Source organism: Salvelinus sp. IW2-2015, linkage group LG36 (assembly GCF_002910315.2).
Source record: "Salvelinus sp. IW2-2015 linkage group LG36, ASM291031v2, whole genome shotgun sequence".
NCBI classification, from domain to species: Eukaryota; Metazoa; Chordata; class Actinopteri; order Salmoniformes; family Salmonidae; genus Salvelinus; species Salvelinus sp. IW2-2015.
In genome coordinates this window covers 1,941,140-1,964,691 of record NC_036875.1, presented here as the reverse complement: position 1 = coordinate 1,964,691, position 23,552 = coordinate 1,941,140, and the positions used below count along the sequence as shown (strand labels likewise).

At 43.1% G+C, this 23,552-nt stretch overlaps 1 protein-coding gene across 2 annotated transcripts in view; it reads right to left on the bottom strand.

The window, feature by feature from the left end:
- Window positions 1–23,552, bottom strand: part of LOC111959346 (melanophilin-like) — a 127,528-nt gene that overhangs the window by 4,459 nt on the left and 99,517 nt on the right. For both annotated transcript variants that reach the window (XM_070437622.1, XM_023980846.2), the window contains 4 exons: window positions 23,159–23,443; window positions 17,230–17,373; window positions 1,766–1,837; window positions 1,332–1,380 (listed from right to left, as the gene is read on the bottom strand). In XM_070437622.1, coding sequence (XP_070293723.1) covers window positions 1,332–1,380; window positions 1,766–1,837; window positions 17,230–17,373; window positions 23,159–23,443 — 550 coding nt within the window. The remainder of the gene's footprint in view (window positions 1–1,331; window positions 1,381–1,765; window positions 1,838–17,229; window positions 17,374–23,158; window positions 23,444–23,552) is intronic.

Below are 23,552 nucleotides of genomic sequence, written 5' to 3'. Positions count from 1 at the left end.
CAGGCTCATGTCTATCAGAGCAGARAGAGGGARAKGGATTACAGAAAGTGAATCTCATTTCAGTTCTGTGAGAGATACAGACGCGCTTCTCTCACCACAGCAATGGCCACGCGTTGGTCTATATAGGCCACAATGTTACGCAAACCATAGGCTAAACCCGGGCCGGCCCMACACAAATCAATTSTTTGTATATCRGGCGCGTTTTCACATTACGTTTTTTAGGGGACAGGAGAATTACAGAGGAGTCGACTTGAATTAACTTAAATAGCTTTTATTATATTTTTTACATTGAAAACTGATTGTTTTTCATGCCATGAAAGGTACTGTACCACATCCTGTCAAATGGGATCCAAAACAAAACAGTCAGAAACAGAGGTGCTGGATCCTGTTCCGGCAGGATCCGGCACAAATTAAGCACTGAGAGCAACCACAAACCAACAACAGGCATAGCCAACCCAGCCTGTATAAGCCCAGTGTAACCAACCACCGGTGAACCCATCACCAGCCACCCTGAGACTGGGTCCTACGCCACAGGATGTGGTGCGCTGGAGCTGAGGCCTTCCCACTGGGTCAGGGAGCCCTTGTTGACTGATTTCCTCTGAAACTCTTCCTCTGGAAGTTGGAACACACAGGTTTCGTCCCAATGTCTCCTTCCTGAAGTGTGCACTCGTTCACTACTCCCAACAAGTTTAAAACATTGGATTGGTGCAGGCATGGGCTAGAGTGAGTTTCCATACACCACTCATTTCCTTTCRAATCCATGAAGGAAAGTGAACAAGTGCACACTTCGGGAGAAAGAAGAGATTATTAGAAAGCAACCACCGTATAGAGCTGTTTGCAACCTCTCTATAAAGTGTTTTTGGGGTCCCCCACAAGCATGTCTTTTCTCATGTAGGGAGGTTCCCGGTAGCGTGGTTCTAGATCTGTTTGTGCTGTCTTGCCAACTTCAATCACCATAGGAGTTAGCAAGAAAGCAAAAACAGATCTGGGACCGAGCTAGGTTCCTGGTGACACTTTAGTTCAACTGTCGCCCTCACTCTGACATAGTGCTGTCATAAACATTTGATAATGTAATGTAGTGAAGCTTATTATGACGATCAACCAGAAACATATGATAGTTGACATACTATAAACCTGTAACAATGTATGACACGGTTATGACTGTCAAAAGCATGGGAAGTGTTCCAAAGTTTCTTGGCCAATTGGTACACTCGGGAATGAGCTCTGCAATGTTTCTCAATCCTATCATGTTCTAAGTGAAACGAGGTTAAAGACTTTAGGGTTTACGAGCCCCTGTAGATTCTGCAAGCGCAGCATTTTTCGGTTCTTACTTGTTGGAAGGTCATAGGCACTTCTCCTTCTTTGGGGAGGGACAGTTGACTAAAAGAAAATGGAGAGAAGAAAACAGAATGCAATTGTGAGGAGGACCTTGGACGCACATGAAGACTCAGCAGTAGTCTGATTCAAATTAGACACTGGAATCAGACAGAGACATCTCTTCCCACGCTATGTCTGTGCTATGTTATGGTGACATGGGAGTTGATCTGTAAAAAAGTAAAAAAGCTCGTTTCATCTCTTGGAGAGTGCCTTGYAATGAGCCTATATGGGTGAAAATGTCACTTTTAGAAAAATACACATAACACCATGTTTTGTTTTCCATAGTATTACCCAATCTACACGAGGGTCCTGTTTTCATCAAAATCATGAGTAAGTACAGAGATACTCAAATCTGATTTTGACAGGTCCCAGGCTCTGCCCACTTTACCTTTCTCCTGGTCATATCCACAGACATCCCAGCAGCACTCAGCGCAGCGATCTTGTTCTCGATGTCTGTCACCTTCAGGGGAAAAGGACAATAACTCAATGGGCCTGTGTCTCCTGGACCCAGATTAAGCCTGCTGTTGGACTAAAAAGGTAGCTCAATAAAGAAGCTCCATTGAAAGTGCTTTTTTAGTCCAGGAACAGATGATCTTTAAAGACCTTTCTGAACAATGTGCCTCCTTGGTTTGAAGTGTATGGCTTGAGATTTGCTGGTTGCCCATCTCTAATGCTTGACTACACTAAGGGGCAGTGGTGGTTCCAGGCATAAGCGACATAATCGGCAGCTTAGGTCCTGATCGAATACACCAGGTGCAATTTGGTTGTGCATCAGCAGTTTCTCTCTTGTTATGTCAGTCACTGACAATCAACTCAAAAATCAAATCAAGTTGTATTGTTCGCATACACATAGTGTATTTGGAAAGTATTCAGACCCCTTGACTTTTTCCACATTTTGTTACTTTACAGCCTTATTCTACAATATATTGAATCGTTTTCCCCCCCTCATCAATCTACGCACAATACCCTATAAATGACAAAGCAAAAACAGTTAAGACATTTTTGCAAATKTATAAAAAATGAAGAGAAAAAAATTGAAATATCACATTTACATAATTATTCAGACTCTTTACTCAGTACCTAGTCAAAGCACCTTTGGCAGCGATTACAACCTCGAGTCTTCTTGGGTTTGATGCTACAAGCTTAGCACAGCTGTATTTGGGGAGTTTCTCCCATTCTTCTCTGCAGATCCTCTCAAGCTTTGTCAGGTTGGATGGGGAGCGTCGCTACACAGCTATTTTCAGGTCTCTCCAGAGATGTATGATCGGGTTCAAGTGCGGGCTCTGGCTGGGCCACTCAAGGACATTCAGAGACTTGTCCCGAAGCCACTCCTGCGTTGTCTTGGCTGTGTACTTAGAGTCGTTGTCCAGTTGGAAGGTAAACCTCTGCCCCAGGCTGAGGTCCTGAGCGCTCTGGAGTAGGTTTTCATCAAGGATCTCTCTGTACATTGCTCCGTTCATCTTTGCCTCAATCCTGACTAGTCTCCCAGTCCCTGCCACTGAAAAACATCCCCACAGCATGATGCTGCCACTATCATGCTTGGCATTCAGGCCAAAGAGTTCAATCTTGTTTTCATCAGACCAGATAATCTTGTTTCTCATGGTCTGAGAGTCCTTTAGGTGCCTTTTGGCAAACTCCAAGCGGGCTGTCATGTGCCTTTTACTGAGGAGTGGTTTCTGTCTGGCCGCTCTACCATAAAGGCCTCATTGGTGGTGATGCAGAGATAGTTGTCCTTCAGGAAGGTTCTCCCATCTCCACAGAAGAATTCTGGAGCTCTGTCAGAGTGACCATCGTGTTCTTGGTCACCTCCCTGACCTAGGCCCTTCTCGCTGATTGCTCAGTTTGGCCGGGTATCCAACTTTAGGAACAGTCTTGGTAGTTCCAAACTTCTTCCATTTAAGAATGATGGAAGCCACTGTGTTCTTGAACCTTCAATGCTGCAGACATTTTTTGGTGCCCTTTCCAGATCTGTCCCTCAACACAATCCTGTCTCGGAGCTCTACAGACAATTCCTTCAACCTCATGGCTTGGTTTTTGCTCTGAGATGCACTGTCAACTGTGGGACCTTATATAGACATGTGTGTGTCTCTCCAAATCATGTCCAATCAATTACATTTTCCACAGGTGGACTCCAATCAAGTTGTAGAAACATCAAGGATGATCAGTGGAAACAGAATGCACCTGAGCTCAAATTTGAGTMTCATAGCAAAGGGTCTGAATACTTATGTAAATAAGGTATCTGTTTTTATTGTTAATACATTTGCAAACATTTTTAATATCCTGTTTTTGCTTTGTCATTATGGGGTATTGTGTGTAGGTTGATGAGGATAAAAAAAAAAAAATCAATTTTAGAATAAGGCTGTAACGTAACAAAATGTGGAAAAAGTCAAGGGGTCTGAATACTTTCCGAATGCACTGTATTTAGCATATATTGAGGGTGTAGCAAATGCTGTCATTGAATTAGCCATGTCAGCTAACAATTTTTAGCGACATAGTTAGTCTAGCCAGCTATCTAAACCTGTAAACTCAGCAAAAACAGAAACGTCCCTGTTTATCAGGACTCAAAGACAATTCGTAAAAATCCAAATAACTTCACAGATCTTCATTGTAAAGGGTTTAAACACTGTTTCCCATACTTATTCAATGAACCATAAACAATTAATGAACATGCATCTGTGGAACGGTCGTTAAGACACTAACAACTTACAGACGGTAGGCAATTAAGGTCACAGTTATGAAAACTTTGGACACTAAAGAGGCCTTTCTACTGACTCTGAAAAACACCAAAAGAAAGATGCCCAGGGTCCCTGCTCATCTGCGTGAATGTGCCTTAAGCATGCTGCAAGGAGGCATGAGGACTGCAGATGTGGCCAGGGCAATAAATTGCAATGTACGTACTGTGAGACGCCTAAGACAGCGCTACAGGGAGACAGAACAGACAGCTGATCGTCCTCGCAGTGGCAGACCACCATGTGTAACAACACCTGCACAGGTATTGGTACATCCGAACATCACATCTGCGGGACAGGTACAGGATGGCAAAATCAACTGCCAGAGTTAGACAAGGAATGCACAATCCCTTTATCAGTGATCTGATCTGACTGTCCGCAATAGGCTGAGAGATGCTGGACTGAGGGCTTGTAGGCCTGTCGTAAGGCAGGTCCTCACCAGACATCATCGGCAACAACGTCACCTATGGGCACAAACCCACCCTCGCTGGACCAGACAGGACTGGCAAAAAGTGCTCTTCACTGACGAGTGACGGGGTGATGGTCGGATTCACATTTATCGTTGAAGGAATGAGCATTACATTGAGGCCTGTACTCTGGAGCGGGATCGATTTGGAGGTGGAGAGTCCGTCATGGTCTGGGGCGGTGTGTCACAGCATCATCGGACTAAGCTTGCGGTCATTTCCTGCAATCTCAATGCTGTGCGTTACAGGGAAGACATCCTCCTCCCTCATGTGGTACCCTTCCTGCAGGCTCATCCTGACATGAACCTCCAGCATGACAATGCCACCAGCCATACCGCTCGTTCTGTGTGTGATTTTCTGCAAGACAGGAATGTCAGTGTTCTGCCATGGCCAGCGAAAAGCCCGGATCTCAATCCCATTGAGCATGTCTGGGACCTGTTGGATCGGAGGGTGAGGGCTAGGGCCATTCCCCCCAGAAATGTCCGGGAACTTGCAGGTGCCTTGGTGGAAGAGTGGGGTAACATCTCACAGCAAGAACTGGCAAATCTGGTGCAGTCTATGAGGAGGAGATGCACTGCAGTACTTAATGCAGCTGGTGTCCACACCAGATACTGACTGTTACTTTTTTTGATCCCCCCTTTGTTCAGGGACATATTATTCAATTTCTGTTGGTCACATGTCTGTGGAACTTGTTCAGTTTATGTCTCAGTTGTTGCATCTTATGTTCATACAAATATTTACACATGTTAAGTTTGCTGAAAACTTGCATCTTAGCATTGGCATAAGTCATTACAAAATGTGCAGAATTGCAGGAATTGCAACGTTTTCTCTCCGCCCCAAGGCAAAGCGTGTAGAATTGCAGTAAACCTGCTTTAAAATGCCCAAAATTTTCTATTGCACCATGGCAAAATCTGTAGAATTGCAGGAAATTAACATTGAAATGAAGTGTCTCTCCACCACCAGGAGGAAATCCACAAAAAAATGTTGCTGCGAAAGGTGAAGGGCCACCCAACCAAATCGCGCTTAGGGCCCCCAAAAGGCTAGAGCCGGCCCTGCTAAGAATCTTTTTAGGCTAGGACTAGTCTTAAAATTATTTTTAGGCTAGGACTAGTCTTAAACTGTGTCCGGGAAAGCGCCCTTAAATGTCTGACTTTGACAACTCAAATGACAGTTCTACGGTATATAAAGTGAGGTCCAAAACTATTTGGACAGTGACAAATTGTTGTTGTTTTGGCTCTGTACTCCAGCACTTTGGATTTTAAATTATATAACGACTATGAAGTTAAAGTGCAGACTGTCAGCCCTAAATGAACTCTGAGTGTTTGTTTAAGACAGGTCCAGCGAGTTTAGGAGGTATCCCCCCAAACATTTTGGGTCAGAAAATATAGAACAACATATCATTTGAAAGCTATACCAAAATCAAATTTTACTGTTGGCAATATCATTAGAATCATGTCCGCCCCCATAAAGGCAATAAATAATGCGCAATGGTCATATTCATAGAGTATGCAATGTAGGTCAAGTCACCAAAAGCAAACATTTTGTATGCATGGAAAGGGTATACCCTGATAGTCATTGTTAAGCAATGCTTTTTCTTCTCCACTACTCGTGTCACTGGGCAGCTCGCGGCTGTGCTTCCCTTTGTAGTCTGTAATAGTTTGTAAGCCCTGTCACATCCAACAAGCATCAGAGCCGGTGTAGTTTCCCGCTCAGCCCAGTCAAAACTGTTCGCTGCTCTGGCACCCCAATGGTGGAACAAACTCCCTCACGACGCCAGGTCAGCGGAGTCAATCACCACCTTCCGGAGACACCTGAAACCCCACCTCTTTAAGGAATACCTAGGATAGGATAAAGTAATCCTTCTAACCCCCCCCCCCCTTAAAAGAGTTAGATGCACTATTGTAAAGTGGTTGTTCCACTGGATATCATAAGGTGAATGCACCAATTTGTAAGTCGCTCTGGATAAGAGCGTCTGCTAAATGACTTAAATGTAAATGTAATGTAAATGTACGATTTGATCTTAGTCCTGTATTGATGCTTTGCTTGTTTGATGGTTCATCGGAGGGCATAGCCGGATTTCTTGTAAGCTTCTGGGTTAGAGTCCCGCTCCTTGTGTGCGGAAGCTCTACATTTTAGCTCATTGCGGATGTTGCCTGTAATCCATGGCTTCTGGTTGGGGTATGTACGTACAGTCATTGTGGGGACGACGTCATCGATGCACTTATTGATGAAGCCAGTGACTGATGTGGTGTATTCCTCAATGCTGTCGGAAGAGTCCCGGAACTTATTCCAGTCTTTCCTAGCAAAACAGTCCTGTAGCTTAGCATCTGCTTCATCTGACCAATGTTTCATTGACAGAGTCACTGGTCCTTCCTGCTTTAGTTTATGCTTGTAAGCAGGAATCAGGAGGATAGAATTGTGGTCAGATTTGCCAAATGGAGGGAGAGCTTTGTACGCATCTCTGTGTGTGGAGTAAAGGTGGTCTAGAGTTTTTTCCCTCTGGTTGCACATTTAACATGCTGGTAGAAATTAGGTAAAACGGATTTAAGTTTCCCTGCATTAAAGTCTCCGGCCACTAGGAGCACCGCCTCTGGATGAGTGTTTTCCTGTTTGCTTATGGCCGTATACTGCTCATTGAGTGCGGTCTTAGTGCCAGCAACGGTTTGTGGTGGTATATAGACAGCCACGAAGACTATAGATGAAAACTCTCTAGGTAGATAGTGTGGTCTACAGCTTATCATGAGATACTCTACCTCAGGCGAGCAAAACCTTGAGACTTCCTTAGATATCGTGCACCAGCTGTTGTTTACAAATATACAGACACCGCCACCCCTTGTCTTACCAGAGGCTGCTGTTCTATCCTGCCGATACAGTGTCTAACCCGCTAGCTGTATGTTATTCATGTCGTCGTTCAGCCACAACTCAGTAAAATATAAGATATTACAGTTTTTCATGTCCCGTTGGTAGGATATACGTGCTTGTAGATTGTCCACTTTATTATCCTGCGATTGTACGTTGGCCAATAGTACCGATGGCGAAGGCAGATTAGCCACTCGTCGCCGGATCCTTACAAGGCACCCCGATCTCCTTCCGCGATATCTCCGTCTCTTTCTCCTGCGAATGACGGGGAYGAGGGCCTTGTCTGGTGTCTGGAGYAAATCCCTCTCGTCTGACTCATTAAAGAAACATTATTSGTCCAGTTCAAGGTGAGTAATCACCGTTCTGATGTCCATTAGCTCTTTTCAGTCATAAGAGACGGTATCAGCAATATTATGTACAAAATAAGTTACAAACAATGCGAAAAAAATATAAAAAAATWGCACGGTTGTGAGCCCATAAAACGGGAGCCCATAAAACGGYAGCCATCCCCTCCGGCACCATCTTTCGATCATGAAGGCCTGATTCATGCAGTCTCCCCTGAACAGTTGCTGTTGAGATGTGTCTGTTACTTTAACTCTGTGAAGCATTTATTTGGGCTGCTATTTCTGAGGCTGGTAACACGAATGGACGTATCCTCTGCAGCAGAGGTAACTCCGGGTCTTCCTTTCCTGTGGTGGTCCTTATGAGAGCCAGTTTCATCATAGCGCTTGATGGTTTTTGCAACTCCACGAAGAAACTTTCAAAGTTCTTGAAATGTTACATATTGACTGACCTTCATGTCTTAAAGTAATGATGGCCTGTCATTTCTCTGCTTATTTGACCTGTTCTTGCCATAATATGGACTTGGTCTTTTACCAAATAGGGCTATCTTCTGTATAGCACCCCTACCTTGTCACCACACAATTGATTGGCTCAAACACATTAAGAAAGAAAGAAATTCCAAAAATAAACGTTTAACAAGGCACACTTGTTAATTGAAATGCATTCCAGGTGACTACCTCATCAAGCTGGTTGACAGAATGCCAAGAGTGTGCAAAGCTGACATCAAGGCATATTGTAGCTACTTTGAAGAATCTCAAATATAAAATAGATTTGGATTTAACACTATTTTGGCTACTACATGATTCCATGTGTTATTTCATAGTTTTAATGTCTTCACTATTATTCTACAATGTAGAAAATAGTAAAAATAAAGAAAAACCTTTGAATCAGTAGGTGTGTCCAAAGTTCTCACCTGTCTGTGTTTTTTTTCTTGAATCTCTGATTGCTAGGATCATTTTAAGATGCCACTTTGGCACAGTGACTCACTACCCAAACCAGACGTAACTGGTTTTCAAGTGGCCAAGAGACGCCATGTGATCTCCTACTTCTTACTAGTGGACGAACTGGGAATCAGACAGGGGATATATTTACATCAATAAATAGGTAGTAACTTCCTCATATGTGACCGACCAGCTCAAATCGGTCTTATGTAGCAACATTTTAAATTCTGTTTTGTACACTGTATAAAAGTAGAGACTCATGGTATATCATACACTACAGTTGAGGAACAATGGGAAAGTAATTCTGCATTGATAGTGATAAACTTGTAAATTCACTTTTGAGAAAATGGCCTTTGAATATTTTGRTACTACTACTGTTAAGACCTTTGTCTAAACCCATTCAGCATCGTTCACACCCKCTTAAGTTTCAGACCCACCCATCTCTTTAACCCTTTCATGCGTAAATTCCAAATATCTCTAATGGTCACCCCAGTGTGAGTTTTTTTATGCACGTGATGTTAGAATGTTCTCTCCATTCCAGAATGTGATTGTTACACAACAGTACATTTAATCCGCGTTGCCCTCAAACCAAAGCACGCAGCCTGTTTTTGTTTATAGGCTGTTTTCAACTTGTCAATTTGAAATTATTTTCGAACAAGTTTTTTATTGTCTAAGAACAGTTTGAATTGAGGTGTTGTAACGGCAGCCTTCCTCCTCTTCACGAGAAGAGGAGGTGTAGCAGGGATCGGACCAACACGCAGCGTAGCCAGTGCTCAACATGTTTAATTAAACGATAAACAGTGAACACTTACAAATACAAAATAACAAAATGTGGCAAACCGATACAGCCCTATCTGGTGCAGAGAAAACACAAAGACAGGAAACAACCACCCACAAACCCCAACACAAAACAAGCCACCTATATATGATTCCCAATCAGAGACAACACAAAACACCTRCCTCTGATTGAGAACCATATTAGGCCAAACATAGAAACAGACAAACTAGACACACAACATAGAATGCCCACCCAGCTCACGTCCTGACCAACACTAAAACAAGCAAAACACACAAGAACTATGGTCAGAACGTGACAGGTGTGTTCCGCCTCATTCATTCACATAAAAGTAGTCATTTTTACTTTTGCGGACAAATTCATTTTTGACATTTCTGACCCGGACAAAATTCCCCAATCACTTCCCAATTGTTTGTGTAGTTCAAGTCTGCAGACATTTGCTCATCTCCTGTCCTGCATACACGTGTTCACATTTTCCGTCTGTTGCCTGCATCGCAATCAAAGTTGTTTTCGTTACCAATAATAACTTTGGAAATGTGTGCGTTTCTATCAAAGTAAGTGCCTTATTATGCTATAATAGTTTCTGCATGTCGTGTTATGTCGTTTCTACTGTCGCATAATGTTTTTGTGTATATTCCTTATAACCGCGGACACACGAGGTAACGTAACTCTTTTCATAACCTTTATGGTGTTATACTCAATCGTGCTTATGTAGCTAGCTACATTCTTATATTAGCTTTGTTAAACAATGCTAGTTGCATCAGAAGTATTGGCTTGTTGTATTTTGAAGCTACCCTGGAAAAATATCTTATACCACTTGGTCGTTTTCTGAGTGCATTCCACAAAGCTGTTTATCATGTCCGCCTCATCCACTGCCCCCATTTTGAGGTTATAGTCAAGCACGCAGTCTGGTTTGATGTTTCTCTCTCCAGTCAGGTGGTCCACCTTCCCTGTGGCCGACATGGTTGCTGTATGGACAGTGGAGAGGACATGGACGTCTCGTTTGTCATGCCACTTTACTGCCAGCTGTTGACATTTCTTATTTTGTTTAATTTTTTGTCAATAGGGGGTGCTGTTAGCACTTTATTTTTTTTGACATTGCCAAATTAAACTGCCTAGTAGTCAATTCTTGCTCGTACAATATGCATATTATTGTTATTATTGGATAGAAAACACTCTSTAGTTTCTATAACCGTTGGAATTATGTCTCTGAGTGGAACAGAACTCTATCTACAGCACTTTTCCTGACAGGGAGTGAGATTTCAGAAATCTTGGCCTCTGGTCCCAGGTCAGTTTTAATGTCCCTGTGAATGCTATGAGGATACAAACACTGCCTACACCTTCCTCTAGATGTCAGTAAGTGGTGACAATTTGAATGGAGTCGATTGCGCAATCAGGGCCTGTATAAAACACCAAAGACCGGAAGTAGCTTTCCTTTGGACCCTGCGCTCGACGCACGATGTACGTTGGACCGACCTCTTTCCAAGCCTTGGTTTAGCCAGTAATATATCGCCGGTCATGTTTTTACTTGTTATAGGTGTTAAAAACATCATAAGGTAGTTAATTTAAACCGTTTTATAGCAATTTATATCCGTTTAGTGCGATTTTGAGGCATTTATTTGTGACGCCCTTCCATGAGCTGGGCACGTTTCCTGTACATACCGAACGTTAGTGGCAATTTCGACGGGACAAGAGGACATCTTTCGACCAAAAGACGATTAGACCGGAGAAAGGATACATTGCCCAAGATTCTGATGGAAGAACAGCTCATAGTAAGAACTATTTTATGATGATAAATCGCTGTTCTGTTGAAAAATTTTAAACGCATATATCGCCATTTTGTTTTGTGTAGCTTCGCTTGGCGGACCCGGTATTGCACAGTAAGGATAATTTTAGAAATGTAAGTCAGCGATTGCATTAAGAACTAATTTGTCTTTCGATTCCTGTCAACCCTGTATTTTTTAGTCAAGTTTATGATTAGTTATCGATTAGACTAGATCACTCTCAAAGATGGCGCCCGACATTTTCAGGCCAGTTTTGCTACTATTCTCATTGTATAACCACGTTTTTTTGTGGCTAAATATGCACATTTTCGAACAAACTCTATATGTATGTTGTAATATGATGTTACAGGAGTGTCATCGGAAGAATTCTGAGAAGGTTAGTGAAAAAATTTATATATTTTGGTGATCATAACGTTATCGCTCCCGTTGCCTTGAATTCATGCTGGGGTAACGTTTGCACATGTGGTATGCTAATATAAACGATTTATTGTGTTTTCGCTGTAAAATGCTTAGAAAATCTGAAATATTGTCTGAATTCACAAGATCTGTGTCTTTCCATTGCTATGCTTTGTCTATTTTTATGAAATGTTTATGATGAGTAAATTGGTAATACACGTTGCTCTCTGTATTTATTCTAGTCGGTTGTGATGGTGGGTGCAATTGTAAACTATGATTTCTACCTGAAATATGCACATTTTTCTAACAAAAACTATCCTATACAATAAATATGTTATCAGACTGTCATCTGATGAGGTTTTTTCTTGGTTAGTGGCTATCAATATCTTTATTTGGCCGAATTGGTGATAGCTACTGGTGGAGAGAAAAAATGGTGGACAAAGAAAATTGTGTCTTTTGCTAACGTGGTTAGCTAATAGATTTACATATTGTGTCTTCCTGTAAAACATATTAAAAATCAGAAATGATTGCTGGATTCACAAGAAGTGGATCTTTCATCTGGTATCTTGGACTTGTGATTGAATGATATTTAGATGCTACTATTTACTTGTGACGCTTATGCTAGCTATGCTATTCAGCTTTTTTACTGGTGGGGGGGTGGGGGGTGCTCCCGGATCCGGGTTTCTGAGGCGGTAGAAGTTAACGGGTCATTTAGGATGGCAGTAGCATTGTTGATGAAATGCAGTCATCGCAGCAGAACTAGGAAGCAGACTTGGGAAAAGAGGGTGGCAAAGAAGGGAGTTGTAAACATAGGATCTGTGCTCCAGTATTCTCTTAGGGAGTTATTCTTTACTATCCCCATGAGAAGGACTGTCACCAGGAAGGTATACATTTCACTAATTGTGGTTGTCCCCCCCACTCCTGGCTCTCTCTTCTCCTGTAGCTCAAAGGCATAGCGATTGGTCTCTGCTATTTCTCCCACCAGCTCCTCTGTCAGAAACAACTTGAAGCACTGCCTCAGATGGAAATGGCAAGGGCCGTTGCATTCAGACTGGGACTCATGAACGTAAACAGCAGGGCCAGGAGGGGTGAAATGGCTGGCAGCCTTCCAGCTACCACAGAACTCCTGTACTTCATCCACTATCAGTCTGCCTCCATCACCACCAGCATCTTCTAATGGAACTAGGACTTTGTCAGTGGACAAGGGGTTCAGATTCAGATTCAGGGTTCTCAATGGCTGGGGGGAAGCTCCTAACTGTCACAGTCAGAATCTGATTCCTTACTTTCAGACTCAGTCAGATTTTTTATATCTCCAGAATTTCTTCATTTGTGAGTTGTCTCCTTTTGAAAGACATTGCTAATGCTACAGCTTAGCTCACTAGCTACATACATAAACAACACTGAATGGCTCAGAGTGGGAGTGAGAGGTTACGTGATTGACTGCCTGCACGCACCATTTGAATCAATAAATCACTACCAGAAAATGTTTTGTGTGGTATTATTGATATATTTACTATTTTATTCATGTTTTTCAATTACCGGTGATCTGTCAGACCAAAGACGCTATAACAAAATGAGGTGAGTAAGGGATCACTCATTTTTTGAAAACTTCAGGAAGTGAATGGTGGGATGTGAACGATGGTAGACGACACACCCCTTCAACATGCATACTATAAACAGACCAAACTCATCTTGTCTTCTCTTATTATCTTTGGTTTCTGTGAGGAAAAAAAGCATGGCTGCGCGCTGAAACTAATCATCGTTGGATTACTTTCGATTTCTAGAAAATGTTTTACTCAATTATTTCGATCAATGGTGAGCTCACCCGTGATGTGATTAATAAAAAATTGTAATTGCTATTAGCTAATTCATATTGTAGTTTATGTCAGCCGAGAGCACTAGGACATATGTAGCCTACATTTTCCCGGTTTGGATGATTGTGTTATGCTATAGATACTTCTGTGAATATGTGAACATTGCATCCAAAAATAAACTATTCACATTCTGGACATAACTTTGTGAGGACTGTGTTTGTGTAAATAGTTTCTGAAAAAAGTGTGGTAATTATTTATTTTTTAAAGCCACGTTCGACAGGATTACCAACATAGACTGACGAGCTCAAATAGACAGAAGCCTTCTATATGGCAGACCAATCCTCTCTCTGCATGTCCAGCCCACTCATTATCTCAGCCAATCATGGCTAGCGGGAAGGTTGCTAACTTTTTCTGTGGCTTAACCAACAAGGCTCGTAATTTAACAATTTTATTTATATTTACAGATGGGAATTAAGTTTGTTATTAAGGCACATGAAAGCTCACATGTTCCAGAAGGCATTTCTGCAACAACAAAAGGTAACAATTTTGATAAAAAAATAAGTTTACGTTCAAACGGCTCTCCTGTGAAGTAGTAACCYGCGACATACGCCTAGTTTACTGAAATGRGTCACATATGTACACTCACTGGTCAGTTTATTAGGTAACCACCCTGTTCACGAAAATGTATCACTCCTACAGACAGTGAATCACGTTGCCGTGGCTTGAAATAGAAAGCATTCAGTTACTGTTTGATTGAACGTTAGAATGGGCAAAAAATGAGTAACGTAAGCGGCCTTGAGCGTGGTATGATTGTCAGTGCCAGGAGTGCCGTTTTCAGTATCAGAAACGGCTGCCCTTCTGGGCTTTTCACACACACAAGTGTCTCGGGTTTACTGAGAATGGTGCGACAAACACAAAACATCCAGTCAGCAGCAGTCCTGTTGGCGAAAACAGCTCGTTGATGAGGGGTCGAAGGAGAATGGCAAGAATTGTGCAAGCTAACAGGAGGACCACAAACAGACATATAATGGTGCAGTACAACAAAAACGTTGCTTGGTTTGTCGAAATCGCGGTTCCTGTTGCGTCATGCTGACGGCAGTCAGGATTTGACGTAAGCAGCATGAGTCCATGGACCCATCCAACCTGGTACAGACTGGTGGCGGTGGAGTAATGGTGTGGGGGAATGTTTTCCTGGCACGCGTTACGTCCCTTGATACACTTYGTGGCCAAAAGTATATGGACACCTGCTCGTCGAACATCTCGTTCTAAAATCATGGGCATGAATGTGGAGTTGGTACACCCTTTGTTGCTACAGCAGCATCCGCTCTTCGCTTTCCACTAGATGGCCTCCCGAATGACACAGCGGTCTAAGGCACTGCATTACATTGCTAGAGGCGTCACTACAGACCCTAGTTCGTTCCCAGGTTGTGTCACAACCGGCTGTGATTGGGAGTCCCATATGTCGCCTCACAATTGACCCACGGTCGTTAGGGGAGAGTTTGGCCTGGGGGATAGGCCGTCATTGTAAATAAGAATTTGTTTTTGACTGACTTGCCTCATTAAATAAACATTAAAAAAGATGTTGGAACGTTTCTGTGGGGTGCGCATGGTGACCTTAGGCTGTGTGCGGCCATGGAATCCCATTTCATGAAGCTCCTGAGGAACAGTTATTGTGCTGACGTTGCTTCCAGAGGCAGTTTGGTACTCTGTAGTGAGTTTTGCAACCAAGAAGAGACGATTTTTACGCTCTACGTGCTTCAGCACTCGGCGGTCCTGTTCTGTGAGCTTGTGTGGCCTACCACTTCGCAGCTGAGCTGTTGTTGCCACTTCACAATAACAGCAGTTACAGTTGACTGGAGCAGCTCTAGCAGGGCAGAATGTTGACTAACTGACTCGTTGGAAAGGTGGCATCCTATGACGATGCCATGTTGAGAGTCACTGAACTCTTCAGTAGGGGCCATTCTACTGCCAATGTTTGTCTATGGAGATTGCATGGCTGTGTGCTCGATTTTATACACCTGACAGAAACTTGTGTGGCTCACAAGTTGCCCGAATCCACTAATTTGAAGGCGTGTCCACATACCTTTGGCTATGTAGTGTACCAATTGAGAAACAAACATTTCCATTACCTTGTAGAATCCATGACCCAAATAATTCAGTCTGTTCTTGAGGCAGAGGGGGTCCGACATGGTTTTAGAAGGGTGTACCTAATAAACTGGCCAGTGAGTGTATATCATTCCTTTTAGACAAAAAAATATTAATGTAAGATCAAAAAATGTATGTAACACAAGCCCTGCCCTTTTAAAATGGCTGTGTTCCTATGGAAATTTGTGTATGTTTAGAGCGACACCATTCAAACAAATCCTTTTGTAAAGCTAATTGGTGACATACAGTGCATTTGGAAAGTATTCAGAACCCTTCACTTTTTCCACATTTTGTTACATTACAGCCTTAGTCTAAAATGGATCAAATAAAAACAATTCCTCATCAATCTACAGGTTTTTAGAAATGTTATTTACATAAGTATTCAGACCCTTTGCTATGACACTCGAAATTGAAATCAGGTTCATCCTGTTTACATTGATCATCCTTGATTGGAGTCCACCTGTGGTAAATTCAATTGATTAGACGTGATTTGGAAAGGCACACACCTGTCTAAATAACGTCCCACAGTTGACAGTGTATGTCAGAGCAAAAATCAAGCCATGAGGTCAAAGGAATTGTCCGTAGAGCTTCGAGACAGGATTGTGTCGAGGCACAGATCTGCGGAAGGGTATCAAAAAATGTCTACAGTATTGAAGGTCCCCAAGAACACAGTGGCCTCCATCATTCTTAAATGGAAGAAGTTCTGAACCACCAAGACTCTTCCTAGAGTGAGGTGTACCAAGAACCTGATGGTCACTCTGACAGAGCTCCATAGTTCCTCTGTGGAGGACAACCAACTCTGCAGGTCTCCACCAATCAGGTCTCCACCCGAAGGAAGCCACTCCTCTGTAAAAGGCACATGACRGCCCGCTTGGAGTTTAGGCACCTAAAGACTCTCAGACCATGAAAAACAAGATGCTCATGTCTGATGAAACCAAGATTGAACTCTTTGGCATGAATGCCAAGCGTCACATCTGGGATGGAAACCATCCCTATGGTGAAGCATGATGGTGGCAGCATCATAATGTGGGGATGTTTTTCAGCGGCAGGGACTCAGAGACTAGTCAGGATCGAAGGAGAGACGAACGGAGCAAAGTACAGAAAGATCCTCGATGAAAACCTGCTCCAGAGCACTCAGGACCTCAGACTGGGGCGAAGGTTCACCTTCCAACAGGACAACGACCCTAAGCACACAGCCAAGACAACGCAGGAGTCACTTCGAGACAAGTCTCTGAACGTCCTTGAGTGGCCCAGCCAGAGMCCAGAATAGAAGCCGATCTAACATCTCTGGAGAGACCTGAAAATAGCTATGCAGTGACGCTCCCCATCCAACCTGACAGCGCTTGATAGGATCTGCAGAGAAGAATGGGAATACAGCTGTGCCAAGCTGTGCCAAATACAGCTGTGCCAAGCTTTTAGCATTAAAATAAAATATGCTCAAATTATAGCTGACAGTCTGCACTTTAACCTTGTAGTCAGTGTATAATTTCAAATACAAAGTGCTGGAGTACAGAGCCAAACCAACAACAAAAAAGTGTCACTGTCCAAATACTTTTGGACCTCACTGTAAATTGACCCTTACCTCGCTCACTGTGCTCTGTACTGTGGCAGCGGCCATCGCCACCTTGCCTTCCAGCTCAAACAGCTCTGTGGTGGTGGTGGGACGATAGCGGGTCAGAGAACTGCCCTCACGGAGGCTCCTGGAATGTCCTGTTGAAAAATAGGCCTACAGAGAAAGATTGGGACATTAAATGAATGACATAAAATGAATATAACCTTAGGCTACCCTAAAATCCACTTTAACACGAAGGCCTTACTACGTTCACTACCTAATTGCACTGGAATTAGTTGTTCGTAATTGCTATCTTTTAACATGCATTATGTACACAATTCAGCCAATGATTAACCAATCTGCATCTATGCAACATGTTCTGATACATCTGCACATCTATAGAGGACATTGACGGCCGAAACTTCTTGTTTTTAATAGTTGTGTATATATAAAGTATCATGTTTTTAATTGTGAGAGTTGCTCTTTTTCCTTCTCAGTGCTCATACAATTTTATCACATAAAATCGAGTCGGTCGAGTGCCTTTTACTCCTCTCGACATCAAAATCAAATCAAAAGTGTTTTGGTCGCGTACACAGTTTAGCAGATGTTATAGCGGGTGCAGCAAAATGGTTATGTTACTAGCTCCTAACAATGCAGTAAAATGTCAAAACAAGTACACGAATAATAAAAAAACTATGACAAGAAATCAAAAAATGTCGGAACGAATCCAATTAACAACCCAAATAGCACTAACAGTAATCAAAGGCAATCTATGCTTATATACACTGGATGAATTTACACAAGATATGCTAAGAATATGTACAGCAGTACATATCAATATATCAATATATCAATATATATCAATATATATCAATATAAATAAATATACGGTGTGTGTATGAACAGTGTAACTAAAATGCAATGTACGGCAGTAGAAATATTAGAATGAGCTTTCGATACAAAGTATAAAACCCCAAGGCAAAATGGATAGAATTTCAGGGAATTAGCTTCTGGACCACACCGTTCAATAGAACGTTAGAATGGGCACGGTGTCGAAGGCAGTGGATAGATCTAGGAGGATGAGAACAGAGGAGGCAATCAGCTTTGGCAGTGTGGGCCTCTGTAAGCCTCTTTGACACAGAACAGCAGTCCCTGTTGAGTGACCCGTCTTGAAGCCTGACTGGTTAGGGTCAAGAAGAGAGAGAGACAGTAGTTCTGAAAGATAGCAAGAGAGTTGGTCAGAGAAAGCACACAAGTGTTTTAGAAATAAGAAAATGCTGGGTCAAGTGTCAAGTGTTAGTTTCGTGAGGAGGGGAACGACTTGGGCCATTTTGAAGTCAGAGGGGACGCAGCCAGTGGTCGGGTGAGTTGATGAGGGAAGGGAGGAATGAGAGAAGGTCTCCAGATATGGTCTGGAGGAGGGGATGGGGTCGAGCGGGAAGTTGTCGGGCAGCCGGACCACACTAGTTGCAGAACTTAATCTGGAGCGAGAGGTGAGAAAGAGGTCAAGGCGTAGGGTAGTTCTGTGTGAGTGGGACCAGTGGACTCAATAGGCTGAGTGAAGGGGGAGCGGATGTCATCAACCTTCTTTTCAGTGGTTGACAAATTCATCCGCAGAGTGAGAGGAGGGAGGGAGTGGAGGATTAAGGAGGGAGGAGAAGTGGAAAATAGTTTCCTAGGGTTAGAGGCAGAAGCTTGACATTTTGAGTGATAGAAAGTGGCTTTAGCATCAGATACAGAGGAAGAGAAGGGAGTAAAAGGATGATAGGTCCTCCAGGAAGTTTAGTTTTCCTCCATTTTCGCTCAGCTGCCTACAGCCCTGTTCTGTACGCTCGCAATGACTCACTCAGCCACAGAGTAGGAGGGGAGGGCCGAGCTGGTCCGGGAGGAAAGGGGATAGTGCGAGTCATAGGATGCAGAATGGGAAGAGAGTAGTGTTGAAGAGTTGAATCAGGAGACAGGATGGGGGAGGATTTAGCAGAAGGGAGAGATGACAGGATAGAAGAGGAGAGAGTAGTCGGAGAGAGATAGCGAAGATTGAGAGAGAGCGCAAGACCATTTACGTAGGGGCTGAGTGGCTAGGGTTGGAGGAGACAGAAAAGGAAACAAAATAGTGATCAGAGACCAGAACAGCTTCTAGTAAAGATTAAGTCAAGCATATTGCCTGCCTCGTGAGTGGGAGTGGACTGGGAAAGTGTGAGGTCAAAAGAGGCAAGGAGGGGAAAGAAAGAGTTGGAAAGAAATGAATCAAAGGCAGACGTCGGGAGGTTGAAGTTGCCCAGTAGAAAGAGCTATAAGCCATCGACAGGAAATTAGCTTATCAAGGTGTCAAGCTCATTGAGGAACTCTCTAAGGGCACCTGGCAGGCAATAGATAACAACAATGTTCATCTTGAGTGGACAATTGACAGTGACAGCATGGAATTCAAATGAGGAGATGGACAGGTGAGTGAGAGAGTAAAGAGAAGAGTAGCCCTGTGCCACCCCCGCTATGAACAAATGCTCTTGGACTATGAGAGAAAACATAGTCAGATGAAGAGAGAGCAGATGGAGTAGCAGTGGTGTTAGGGGTGATCCATGTCGCCGTCAGGGCCAAGAAGTCAAGGGACTGAAGTGTAACATAGCTGAGATGAACTTGGCGTTCTTGACCGCAGATTGGCAGTTCCAAACGCTACCAGAGACCGGGAATTCCACAAGGGTTGTGAGTGGAGGGTACACTAAATTAGAAGGGTTGCAAGGGGTGGGGAGCGTCTGTAAAGCCTACAGGGAGTGGCGCGAACAGGTATAGAAAACACACACAGTTGCCAAAGCTATAAAAGAGCTAAATGAGATCATCAGAAAATAACTAGGTAAGATATTGAGAGAGTTGTGTGGAGCCTTCCTCAAACCACTCCGCAGAACAACTCGGGAGAACCGTATTCGTTTTGGGACAAGACTGCTACTGACATGACTGCCGCCTACAGCTGCCACTGAGAAAACATGGGACACTAATTGATAATTGCCTAACAGAGGTGAAGAGCACACCTTCCGGTACTAATTACTGATTGCCTAGGAGAGGAGAAACCACTCCAATACAGCCACTGATTACAAAAACAACAACAGTCACAAATTGCCCTTCCACTTAATCCTGATTGATGTTTCAACAATCATCTGCAAGTTATTAGCAGTCCACACAGCAAGTAGGCTACTGGAAAGACACAGCACTTAAAGTAGATGGCCCTAGCTAGCAAATAGACAAAGACAACAACAGATAAGTAAAATGTTTGTCTAAATCATTCCTGGAGATATTAGGAGTCCTCTAGCTACAGAATGACTACCACTATAGTCATTCTATCACTGTTGTATCGTTAGCAAACTTGATGATTGATTTGGAGACGTGGGTGGCCACGCAGTCATGTGGGAACAGGGAGTACAGGAGGGGACTGAGCACGCACCCCTGTGGGGCCCCTGTGTTGAGGATCAGCGTAGCAGAGTTGTTGTTGCCTACCTTCATCCCCTGGGGTCGACCTGTCAGGAAGTCTAGGAGCCAGTTGCACAGGGAGGGGTTCAGACCCAGGGCCCTGAGGTTAGAGATGAGCTTGGAGGGCACTATGTAGTTGAAAGGTGAGCTGTAGTCGATGAACAGCATTATTACATAGATATTCCTCTTGTCCAGGTGGGATAGGGTAGTGTGCAGTGCAATGGCAATTGCGTCATCCGTGAATCTGTTGAGGCGGTATGCAAATTGTAGTGGGTCTAGGGTGTCGGGTAAGGTGGAGGTAATATGATCTTTAACTAGCATCTCAAAACACTTCATTTTATTTATTTATTTTACCTTAATTTCACTAGGCAAGTCAGTTAAGAACAAATTCTTATTTCAATGACGGCCTAGGAACAGTGGGTTAACTGCTTTGTTCAGGGGCAGAAAAACAGATATTTTTTTACCTTGATAACAGAAGTGAGTGCGGACCGATAGTCATTTATTTAAGTTACCTTCACTTTATTGGGTACAGGAACAATGGTGGACATTTTTTAAGCAATGAGGGCAACAGACTTAGATATGGAGGGATTGAATATGTCCGTTAACACTCCAGCCAACTAGTCTGCAGATGCTCTGAGGACGCGGCTTGGGATGCCGTCTGGGCCGGCAGCCTTGAGTGGGTTAACACTTAAATGTCTTTCTCACGTCGGCCAGAGAGATCCGGCACACAAGGTCCTCGTGAACGGAGGGGCCCACGTTGGCGGTTCGTTGTTGTTTTCCTCAAAGCGGGCAAAGAAGGTGTTTAGCTTGTCCGGGAGAGAGGAGTTGTTGTCCGCGACATGGCTGGCTTTCCCTTTATAATCTGTGATTGTCTGGAGTCCCTGCCACATGCGTCTCATGTCTGAACCATTGAATTGCTTCTGATTGCCTTATGGAAGTCATAGCTGGTCTGTTTGTACACATCCATGTCCTACCTGTAGCAACTGATTATTTTTCTATTCACTTACTCGCTAAGAGAAACTGCGCTATTAGACTTGCTCACCAAAGGCTACAGGTGGATAAGACACATTCTAAGATATGAAAGAGACTTCATTCATCCTAAAAAATGTATCTATCTAGCATAGTGTGTCACACACACTTGTGCTTTTGAGGTTTTAGAGTCAAAATCATTTTGGCTAGATGTACTGTATGTCCTTCTTTTCATTAAGTTGCTATTCATACATTACTTTAGCCATTGAATCAAACCCAGATGACGTGTTTCAAAAAAGGGTCTGATGAGAAAGAAAGAGCTCTATTAGAGTAACGCCTGACCTTTGAACTTCTGTTCTGTTTCTAACGTTTCACATGCTTTGGAAGTTCAGTAATGAGCATCTTCAATATCTGAGCACAAAATGTCCACCATTCTGGCTTCACATCTTGAATGAATAGATGTGGCTGCCCTAAAACATTGAATGGTTTTAACTTCAGGTGTTGCATGGTTTGTGCTTTCCATTAGATGGCTTCACATCTTAACGTTTGTTCACCCATGAGTCTTTACAACTCAACGAATAGATACATTGTGTGTGCACACAAATATCTGTTCTAAAAAGTTGCTTTTAACTTGGTGTTTTGTGTCATTGGGTGTTAAATGACATGTTTGAATAAACACCTTATCACGCTTTAATATAATTTATGGTCAGGTGATAATAACGTGTTTCAATAAAAAGAGAACATGATTGAAATCTGTATTGAAACACTTTTGAATTTGCAGCAGTGACCACTTAAAGAAAATATGTTCCCTGTTCTGCCAATTTTTTCAATAAATCTGTTAGAAACGAGCTGTTTGAGAAGGAACATGTAAACAGGGATGCTCAGCAACTTGAAAAATGGCTGAGCATGCACTTCAGTGAAGTGGCTGAAAAAGTTATTCTCCAGCCAATGATATCCAGTGAAAAAAGGTAGAATTGATCGCTAAAAGACTTCAGGATTAAAAGTGAAGGCAAAACCTACACTGCAAAAAAAGTATGTATTGATTCAACGTACAACAACGTACAACGTACAACCARCTGCAATAGAATTGTGAGTTCTCAAGATTTCACAAAAAAATTAAAACATTGCCTTACAATTGTACGTTGAATTTCTGCTAGTAAGTTTATATATCCATAACACAGTGCAGGTGTGACGCGTTTGCTACAATAGGCATGTTCGTTTACAATATGTGTGTGCGCATGTTTGTAATGTTGTGCATATGAGTATTAGTGATGAATGTTTTTGTAAACTTACATGCAAATCTTCCATTGACTCAAATATCTCAGGTCAGGATTCAGTGCATTGGAGGTGTGTAACAGGATGAAATTGAGGTGGTTCGGTGAAATACTATGATGRGTAACCTTGCTTGAGACCTAAAGACTTGCGTTAGCTTCCTGAGCTATTGCCTTAGCTTTAGCTCGACGGGCTAACAATCTTGTGGCCCACAGATGACTGAGGTCAAACCCAGTCGGTCACCCTTGCGTTTCTCTACCTGCACTTCAGAGGGCTCCTGCAGTTCAACGATGGGTGGGCTGATCATGATGCCCGGTCTGGAGGAGGGTCTGGAGAGGGACCCGGATGGGCTCACGTCCCCCCTAAGGCGCCTCCTCCTCCCTGGGCTCTCCTTGGGGGATGGGGGCCTCTTGGGTTCATCCTCCTCCGAGGAAAGACCCTTGTCACTGATGTTGCCCGTCAGCTGGTCCAGCTTCTGCCTCAGCTGCAGTTCCTCCAGGTCCACCTCCTCCCACTGGGGCAGGGGAGAAGTACAAGATTGGCCCTAGGAAAACACAGAATGGGGAGAAATTACAGTCATCGCTTATAAATATGGTTATTTTGTTTGTTTAATTTCATTACACAATGGCATAATGTTTATTATGTTATGAAAA